General features: G+C 42.5%; 1 protein-coding gene across 1 annotated transcript in view; it reads left to right on the top strand.

Moving 5' to 3' along the window:
* The first annotated feature begins 2,473 nt into the window (after positions 1 to 2,473).
* The window catches only part of LOC122888217 (polypeptide N-acetylgalactosaminyltransferase 10-like), a 100,715-nt gene continuing 92,432 nt past the window's right edge, over positions 2,474 to 10,756 (top strand). Inside the window, exon 1 of the mRNA XM_044222321.1 lies at positions 2,474 to 3,559. Within this exon, the coding sequence (XP_044078256.1) occupies positions 3,401 to 3,559 (159 nt within the window). The 5' untranslated portion in view covers positions 2,474 to 3,400. The remainder of the gene's footprint in view (positions 3,560 to 10,756) is intronic.

Raw genomic sequence — 10,756 nt, 5'->3', positions numbered from 1 at the left:
GTTTTCACGTTTTCATTTCTGCTCATGCATTTGATGCCTTTTGTTGGGTCAGCCACACTCCTCTGTCTCGACTGACATTGATTTTTGCCAAACACTTTTTAAATCCACAACTCTGCAGGTTGCATGCAGAGACATAGAAGCATCGGCGGTGCTCCCAGACAGCAGGTATAATACTGACGCAACAAACACTAAAGAAAAGAAAGTCAGCAGGCGTAGATCAGGGTATCACAATTAAAAATTAAGATATTCTTTTCCCTCATCTCAACCTGTACAGTGTTTCCTCAGTAAACCGACATTAAAATTCTAATTTGTTTCCTGAGTGTCCACAAAAAGTGCAAATATTAAGAGATGATATACTGTATCATATGTACTTGACAAAGCATATTCAAAAACTCAGTGATCACCATACACTCTCCTGTTTCATTACCAATCAATGTGTTTCTTCCTGTTATATTTTCCTTTCACTTCACTTGCTTTGCCACACCGTTCTCTTTTTCACTTCCCTGACTGATGACCAGCTGATGGGCAATCTCCTCCACACTGTCACAAGTGGATCCGATCCAGGACTGGACCTGACCAGACATGGACTGACGACACTTATGGTTGATGAGCCATAAAAGCAATAAGTTTAGGAATGCCTAAAAGTTGCTGAATGGTGTGTGTGTGTGGGGGGGGGTTAACTGCCCCCAGATCTCCTTCCAGTCATTATTCTGTGTTTGCAGAGACTTCCACCTCACATGGAGCTGAAGGACGACAACATGCAGGAAGGGGAACTGTGAAGACCCAGTGAGCATGGCGCGATGCGTAGATGAATTTTCTATGGGACACGAGCTAATCGCTTTGCAAAGCATTGTGGGATTCCAGGAGAGGCGGGACTGACCCACGGCGCAAAAAAAGAGGAGTCTAAAGTTAAAAATGGAGAGGTGGGCCAGGAAGTCGAGTCTTTACCTGCTGTGGATACATGTCTGTGGAGGAGAAGATCATTATCGTATTGTATGCCCAAACATCCAACTTGTCCTCCTCTATAACGTGCAAAAAAATTAAATACTTCTGCACAGTATAGGTGTGTCAAGATACATGTAAAAAACCTGCTCTTTCAGTGTATTCACAGACCACGAGCAGTAAGGATGAATTGCACTTTTTCAAATCAGGATTTCGATAGAAAAACGATGACTCGTTCAGCCTTGCTATTATCCTTTTGAATCCAAAATGTTTCTCCACCAACAAGGAATATGTATGGAAATGCACTCACACGTGCTTAAAGCAAGTTCACAACCGACAGGCTTTGTTCTGTGCTTACAAAATAGATGTGGTGGCTGCTTGGATTTCCATCAGAGACACAACTAAGCTTCACCGCTGGCTCTGGCTCAGCTGTGTTAAAGGGGCTGCAGGAGAAACCTGATGGAACAGATGGCTGTTGTTTTGGACCTCACTGGGTAAACACCTTCATCAGTGTGCTGTACAACAGCTTTCTTTTGATGACATTTCCAACACGCCTTGATTGCACTGAGATTTTATTTTGGATGAGTGAAATATTTCGGTAGCGCTCTGTCATTACCAAAATCGGCTCATGTCCCCTAAAATGTCATGCGTGTTAAAACAAGTTAATATTTACTGAATATAGCAAGGTTAAGGGTTTTTTTTCAGCTTATTGTTACATTCAGCTAACTTGTTTACAGTGGTTTCTCAGCAGTATGGTTTGTGTAACACAAACCAAACGTTTATGTGCTTCACAAATCAACCAGATGTGGTGACAAAAGCAAGAGGTATCAGCTCAACCCTGATTTTGAAAGGTACAGCTGTATGGAGTGTTTTCATGTGACATCACTGAATGCAGACGTCACGGTTATTCCCTGCTGAGTGGCAAACACAAACAGTCAGCATCTGTCTTTGTGCATTCACAAACACTGCTAAAAATGGTAAAGAGCCATTGTGCAATGGTCTGCACAGACAGATTCAGAAAGAATTCACGCAGAAGATTCTAAAGACAGCTGAAGGCTAATGAGAAGAGAAGAAACGTGACGCCATACTTTTCAAGTGGCTGAGTTACAGGGTAGGTATGTAACTAAATGCTATAAATGCTGTGATACATTGCACTGGATAATTGTTATGCAATTCTCTATGTATACTGTGTCTGTCCCTATCAAATAACATTAAATGAAATGAAACAAAATCAAGATATTTCACAAATCTGTTCACAGGCAACCACCAAAAACTATTCCCTCATTTGGGGTTTTGATGACAGCGGTGGAGAGCGCTGTCTAACACGTCACATCAAAATCTCCCATAGGTGTTGGGTTGAGATCTGACTGTGAAGCCTACAGCATATGCTTCCCATCATTTTCATTGAGTGAGCCCTTGTGCCCTGTATGGAAACATCTGCGTTCATTATGTTAATAAGCCCATTTATTCATATTGTTCCTTTAATTTGTCACCCACCCAAATGATATGTGTCAGGAAAATGTCTGTAACTTTTTCTTTTTTTCCCCCTTTTCTTTTCTTTTTCTCCCCAAATTGTCACGCTACCTATTCAGAGAAGCCACCTGTTGGGTAGTTTGGCCACTCAGTGTTGGTGCGGGGGGTTGTATGACACAGGAAAGTGACATTAATGCATAGGCTACCCTCTATTTACTCACTGAACACAGTGCCATTAAATGATTGCAATAAATGGGATCTGCCCTTCAGATTTCAGACCCTAAATGGAAAAGTTTTAAATTGTCATATCAGTGAACAGACTTAGTTTAGCAGTGACAGGGAAGTCTGTCCAATATCTGACAGCAGGAGTTAAAGGTTTTAACTTTATATTTCTATGATAATCTCAGTCCCCTGAAGGGAGAATTTGTGTCAATTTGTATTCATAAGACAGTGTCTTCAAGTGATTCAAAAAAATTCAATCAAGTGGTGTTCATATGCTATCGCATATAGCTTAACTGCATTTATTTGCCATTTTTCCAGGGTGGAATGACTGTGGATACAGGTGGTCATGTCCATAGAAAACAGCGTTTGTCTTATTTCCGAGCTGCATTTGAAGGCAACACAAGTCGTCAGCCGGTCATGGTGATTTAGTTTAGCTTTGCTCTGGCCATTTTTCTATTTTACTGTGTAGTCCTAATCTACTGGCTGTGGTTACACAAAGGCAACTCAACAGATTTTAAGAGACGTTACGGTCCGTTAAAAAAAATCTAAATCATCCGTTGGTTGAACCCCCACCTCCTCAGCCCCGCTCTGTCGGAAGCGCAGTGGTTCGCTCCCCCTAGCGGCAGAGCTCGCAGCCGTGGAGCGTCACAGCGCCGGTGTCCGTCCCCCCTGTCAGAGTGAAAGTTGTCTCCGCTCGGAAAAGCGGGGGTTCGGGACTCGCTAGTTTCCACCGCCGCTGCTTCACACGCTTTCTCCCGGAGAGATGAGGCGGAAAGAGAAGAGGCTGCTGCAGTTCGCCGGGCTGCTCATAGCGGCTCTTCTTTTCCTTCCCAACGTCGGGCTGTGGTCTTTGTACCGGGACCGAGTGTTCGACAACTCGCCGGACACAGTGGACGGTCCGGGCGGCATCCCCCAGATACAGGTAAGGTCTCGGCCACGGGTGGCTCAGCGTAGCGGTGAGGTCTTCATGGCAGTCCACTGTTTGCCGGCTCTCTCGCCGTGTAACGACGGTGACGGTATCCGCCAGAAATCCCTCAAATGTTAGTTTTGTCGCTGCAGTGGAGGCAGATTTGTACAATTAGGCTGAAACGCTGCGTGCTTCCCTGCGCTTCTGTGCTCGCCTCAGCCGTTTACCCCCAAATGCCATCAACCTTTACATTCCTTTACTGTGTGTGATGTGATTTACAAAACGGACCTTCGTTTAACACTGTGTCAACATGGCAGGTCATTAGTTACAGCGAACGGGATGGAGAAGGAGCCACGTAGCTAACCAGAAGCTGGGCGTCGCAGTAAAGTTACAATAACACGGACTTCAGGAAGTTGTCAAAAAATGTGAAGCAGGCAGTGCTGCGTTCACAGGTTGACAGGCGTCATCGAACAGTTAAAGGTGCCACGCGAGGCTCAGCTTTCATGGTCATGCATGCATGCACGTGCTGTTTGGCTCAGATTTAAGAGCAGGGTGCTTTTCTTGTCCCGGTGTTTTGTAGACCCAGACTGTGCCCCCAATGCAATATCTGTTTTTTTTATTAATATATATGCCCCTATGTATAGAATTTGTATGCAATTATGTGCATGTAGGGCTGCAACTGATTATTTTCATTGTTAATCTGTTGGTTACTTTGATGATTAATTATTGAGTTTATAAAATGTAAGCAAACAAGAACTTCCCATGCTAAGTCCCCAGAGACCAACATACAACAGCAGCAAATCCTCACATTTGAGATGCTGGAGCCAGCGAAAGTTCAGCATTTTTCCTTGGTGAATGACTGAAACTATTTGTTGATCATTAAAATTGTTGTTAATTTTCTGTCGCTTGATAAATTGATTATTTAACTAGTCATGTCTTTCAAATGATTGCGATGATACAAGTTATTGTGTGAACTGGTGCAGTCCATGTGACGCTGAAGTCCAAAATTTTCAAATCCTGCACAGAGGTATGCTACCGTAAGCCACTGTTTTACTCACAAATAAATATAAGTTTTGTTTTGCCGCTGTTTTGACGACATATCGGAGATCCTTAAAGACTCCTCCACCTAGAGCAAAAAATATACTGCACTACATACAGTAAAATACATTTTTAAAGTATTTCAAGTTGTGATTTTACTCCTTCAACTAAACTGAAGTGGCAGCCAAAGTGTTTTATGTCTTTGCTCATTTTGTAGGACATTTCTGATACTACAGTTTTAGTTTGAGGTTTATGTATCAACATAAATGTTATTTTCTTTTTATTCATATCTAACAATGTATTCATATTTTTCCTTGTGTCATACAACACAAGGAAGGAGATATGGCGTTTCCGGTTGCCATCTTTATTTGGCTGAAGTAATTAAGTCCCACCTTGTGAAAGGGGTTTAAAATCAATTTATCTGAACAGGAGACAGAATATTTTGTACCAGCAGTATAGAAGAGTCTTAAAGGATTTTGGAATAACTTCATTGGGTTTGGGATTTCAAGGTTCAACTTCTACTTATTTTCTGAGGAAAACAGAAGCTAGTTTCTGTGGCTTGAATTGAGTCGTCAATGCAAAAGTCTTAAAAGTTTATTAAAAAAAAGATGAATAAATGAGAGGCCCAAGCTGAAGCTCTGTGTGTTGTTTTGTTGATCCACATGAGAATTCAAAAACCTCCCCAAAACGGACCCTATTTGGCAGACAATAGTAGCTCCTCTAATTCAAATGAGGCAGATCCACTGAAAGGAGGCTTTCACTCATGGTGTGTGTGTGTGTGTGTGTGTGTGTGTGTGTGTGTGTGAATGTGTGTTAGTGTGAGTTTTGGATGGTGGTTTGTCCAAATCCAGCAAACTTGCTTGACTGGACTGATTGTAGACATTTAGTGAGAAGGACCAATTAAAGGCAGAGTTCAGTTTTGATGTGTTAGCTTATGACATGTCTGTTACATGTACCTCTTCAAGCAGAATAAAACTGGAATAATGTATGAAATAGCTCTGTAAACAATTATTTTTATTATCAAAACTTTTAGTCTGTAAATGTTGACAAATCCCTGTCAAGTCCACAGTGATGTTTTCGATGTCTTGTTGTTGTTATCAGCAGCTAATTTGCAGGCTGAATTGTGGAAATGATAAAGCCAGCTTATCCTGCACAGATCTTCAAGGATTACTTTTCTCAGCTCAAGTTTGCATTTGATATCTTAAATGACAAGAGATGTTATGAATGGGATTAAAGGACATCTGCAAGGCTGGGAAAAGCCTGTTACATATTAGAAAACTGTGTGATAACAGCTGTCAACCTCCAGAACAATTTGATAAGAGACAGACAGGCTGATTTGAAAAATTAGGCCAACTTTCTCCAATAACAGAGGGGCTTTTAAAGGGAGAGTTCAACCAAAAACAGGACAACAAACATTTGAAACTAGTTTCACAAGGTATGTCTCAGTTCCTTTCTGCCGAACAAAGATGGCAATTGGCAATGACTACTCACCTGTCCAACAGCCATCTGACGGTCTTTATTTCAGGCAAGGAGGCCATGGGGAACCCTGCACATTACTAACAATACATTCACCTGCTTTCTGACAACTGTTGTCTGCTACTCGCGTAGCTTAGCGACTTGTCACTAAGGCTTTAGTTTTCACAACTTGCTGATTGAACAGAACACCCAGGTGGCCTGCCTCAGATGTAGATATGCAGGTAAGCACAGCATAAGAGAGTCTTTCTCTGAGGGGTTGACCCTCTGTACCGTGCTAACACAACTGTATCTAATACAGCAGCTACCAGTAGTGTAAGCTGTTATCATGTGCCCATGAATACGTTGCCTGAATGACTATTTCATACCACTCTAGCAAACATGAGCTGCCACAGAGCTTCCCCACCGTGACAGCGACAGAAAGGTAATTTGCACATTTCCTGTCTCATATTAAGGATGCCTGTTGAAGCAGAGGTGGCTCAGCTTCCACCTGCCTGCTCCAGCAGCTCGGGTTAAGTGGAGGTTAGAGAAGATGAGAGCAGTCGGTGGAATTAAAAAGAGGCCACATAATCTGACCTGCTCCTGCTGTGCTGCTCAGCTAACTGTCTGACTGACTGGACAGACTGTCGGCACTGGCTGAGATGCATGCATGTCCTGACAAAAGCTTGGCAGACTTGTGCAGATGCATTTACGCCAAGGTCCTGAAAGGATTCAGTTTCCCCTTCCAGTTTTAGTTGAACAGGTAGGGGTGGCATCACCAAATTTGTAAAATCAGTTGAGCCTCATATTGTTTCAGATATTTTAAACATGTTCCACCGTGATGGATGGTGGAGCCAAGTGTTTTGATCTGGCAGAAGTCAGCAGGCTATGTTGCTGTCCAGATTAGCAGATTAAAGGTGGGGTATGCGATTCTAATTCAAATACACGTCTTCTTGTCAAATTCAGCGAACAGTCTGCTAGCTGTCCGTTCAGTGTGTGCGCTGAAAAAAACCTCCGGTGTTTGTACTCCGCCCTGGCCGTATAAATGCAAAACAAACAAAGTGGCTCTGACCGAACTACACAACACTATTCCAGCCATGATTTGTGTGTCAGGTGACGTTAAATGACTTGCCCACGGACATTCAGCTGACTTTCTAGTTTGCCAAGATCTGCTGCTGTTGTGATGTTAGCTATAGCAGCAGCAGAGTTGTGAGCACCGCTGTCTGGAGCTGCTGTGCTGCTCTGGGAAACCGCCTCGTCCTCTCTGGCTGTTAGCTTCACAGCAGCAGCTGTAGCGACAGTCTGCTAACCCACAACCTAGCTAACGTTAGTTACATTACTTGCTGTGTCGTCGTTCGCCCTATATCATGGTATTTGTCATAGTGTTGGATTTCTCCAGAATCTCATACTCCACTTCAACTTCATACAAAAACAAAACAATGAATACAAATTAAGTATGGTAGTTGATTACCTGCATTCCTTCCATTGTTCAAAAGTAGTTAGTTAGCAGTTAGCATACATTTTTGGTGACAAATGGTGAATTTTTGACATCATGCATTGTTTCTGTTTTTCATTTAATTCTCTTAGTCACAGTATTCTAGATCTTTGCTGGCTAAAGAGACGTCTCGAGACGTCTCTTGAACTTATTTGGCACCATTGCTGCGTTTGACAGTTTTTCCGGCAGATGAGGTGTTGTGATGTGGGACAGCGAGCTCCCCCTCTCCATGAAAAGCTGTAGGCCAAGTTTTCACTGTAAAGACAACCTTGACTTCTTCTGGCGGAGATTATCAGGATTTCTTTGAGCTCTTTATAGAGTGACAAATCTTAACATGGCTTGCCCTGTTCAGAGCTCAGTTATCAGAATGCTTTGCATCTGGAAAACTTGCATGCCGCACAGTGTGTTGAGTTACTAAATCTTACAGCACCCTTCACCCATCCTCAAGGCACCCCAGGGTGCTGCGATACCCACTTTGGGAACCACTGCGCTTCACCCAAACAGGGCAAGATTTAATGAGCCTGAACTCCGTTAAAACCAGACATGTATCGTATGCAGTTCCTGTACTGTTGCTGATGTGACTCTGTTATTGGAGGTTTGAGCCTCTTCTCCTCATTTCCTAAAAAGTAAATTTTGTAAATGTGATTTTCCAACAAATGTGAGGTGAAAAATGTCCAGATGTTGGCGTACTAGGCTAACCTCCAACCTCTGGGTTCACATCTACCAAACCCAAGCTAAGCTGCCTCCAGTGACCGTAACTCTTCCTATAGCTGCTTCACTGTCAAAGCCTTCCAGCCAAGGCACCAGATTCTGGCGTTTGCTATGAAACAGTGGCAGATGGAACCGACATGAATTATTTATTCATTAATCAACTGAGAAAATTTATCAATAATTCCTCTTTTAGTTTACAGCATCGGAGGATGTGCTGCTATTCTCTGACTGTCAATCAAAACAATTGCGAAGGCGTTCATCCTACAGTCATATGAAACAGGAATCACTTTGGGCTCTGATAACGTGATCGTTGGTCATTATTTTGGACAGTTTGACTAAACAATTTGTCAACTATATGAAAAATAATCAATAGGTTAATTTGCTAAGCACCCGAGGGAATTAAGATAAAAAGTAGAGCCCAACCCAGCCTGAACTGTTCGAGGTGGGTTAGGTCCAATCAAGAGAGCCATGCAAATATATATATATTTCCACATATACCGGTATACGGTATGTATCTCCAGGTCAGGTTCCATTTTTGGGGCAACTTGCCGGTGGATTTTCCTCTCGCTAACTGGATGTAATCCGCTCTGATAAAAGTCCAGAAGACAAAGTGTGCTCTTGAAAGGAAAGTTGGCTGAGATTCACGGCCCCGTCACACAGAAATTAGAATCATACAGGCGTCTGTACCCTGGAGGCTACATTTATGAGCCACACACTGTAGGCTGGATTACTGTTCATTCATCACTGCAGGACCTTGTGTGTTTCGCCTCTGACACATGTACAGTACACTCCCTGAGTCGCACACACTGAGATACACACACACACACACACACACACACATACTGCTTTTAGAGCCAGTAGAAGGTCAGTCAGAGACAGTCTGGTCTTATTAGTGAGCAGAGCTCAAAGTAAACAAGGGCATCTATGTAGAACATCTCAGGACAAGGAGAAATCCCATCTGAAAAATATTGTTAGAACATCTTTTAATTTCTCATTTCTGCCTCAGAAGTCACAGCTCGTCAAACCACAGCTCGGCAAATTGTTACTCTAGAGCAAACTGGTTTTCTGAATAAATACCCCCAGTGCTTTAGTCTGATTTTGAATTCCCTGGCTGTCTGCTTCTGATGTATTCCTATCCCACAGTCACAATGCAAATCCGATATTTGTTTGACCCCTCTGTCCTCCAGGCCTCCCACAGGCCTTAAAAAACATTGAAAGTCTGACATTTGTCCTTTTGAGGAAAAATAAACAAACCCTTGATGCTTTATTCATCTATTCAAAACCTTTTGAAGTACACATGTAGGCTGCAAGCGGGCCGAGATGAGATTGGACCCAATGAAATCATTTAATGGAATCATTTGCTTTGTAGCTTACATTGTTATAATAAGAAAAGCTAATATTTTCATAGCAACATAATGGGAGGAAAAACCTGTAACCCTTCCTGTATATATTTATATAATGTTGATGTTCATTATGCAGCCACTTGACAAATAATGTGCCGTAACTGGTTTCTCTTTAAGCAGCTTACTCTGCGATGAAATGTTTAGAAGAAGGAGTTTCTCACCACTAAAACAAAGATTAAATACATTCCAGGAACTGGGCCAAACTACACACATAAAGCCATCTAAATGTCCCAGATTCTGATGCTTCTGTACAAGCGTCTGTGAGGCCTGGTCCCTGCTTTCGCTCGGTGCTCCGTCAGTGTTGAACTGTTTGACCTGCAGCTCCCTGTCTGTTTCCTCTCTGTTGCTATTCTGATAAACATTAAAGTTGAATAGGAGTTTAGCCCTCGGTTCTGTGAAAAATCTCTCCTTTCTGCTCTATTGACATCATGTGGGAGAGAGGGAATGATGTTTCATGCCAGTAGCAGGCAGTGATTTCAGAGCGCTCGGGAACCTCAAGGCTGCACCTACAGGAAGCGTGAATCCAAAGTGCACAGACACAAAATTGAAATTGAATGGATTTAGCCTGCCCTCGCAAAACAGCTCTTGCGGATTGCACCACACATGCACAAGGATTTGAAGAAAAAAAACAAGCCTTCTCAAGGCACATTTTGGAATTGGGAGTAATTTCAGGCTGCAGTGAATTTCCTGCAAACATGTGAGGGAAATGGGAGCTCTCTGCAATTAAGGAAATTGCATCAACTCTATGAATCCTGTGAGGTTAAGAGCAATTAGAAAGGCTGTGAGTAGGATTAAGACAATTTAACATGGTTTATGATAACAGTTGTGAGAGTTCATTAGAGTTTATTACACTGCACAGTGCTGTATGTTATGTTTTTGTAAAAACAGTCTTTTATCACTGCAACGATGACCTCTTCATTTTTGTCAGCCCATATCCGTTTTTTTGGCATTTCCAGATTGTATCCAGATTGATTTTCGAAAGTCTGGACAGCAGAAAACCCCATGAAATGCAAATTTTGCAAATCGGATCTAAGCCACATTTGGAGGTGGTTTGAAATGCGATTCAAATCGGATTTCAAAGTGTCTTTTGCGTCACTCGCAAAGCGACACACG

Source organism: Siniperca chuatsi, linkage group LG14 (genome assembly GCF_020085105.1).
Source record: "Siniperca chuatsi isolate FFG_IHB_CAS linkage group LG14, ASM2008510v1, whole genome shotgun sequence".
In the NCBI taxonomy this organism is placed as follows: Eukaryota; Metazoa; Chordata; class Actinopteri; order Centrarchiformes; family Sinipercidae; genus Siniperca; species Siniperca chuatsi.
This window is presented reverse-complemented; position numbering and strand designations above follow the sequence as displayed.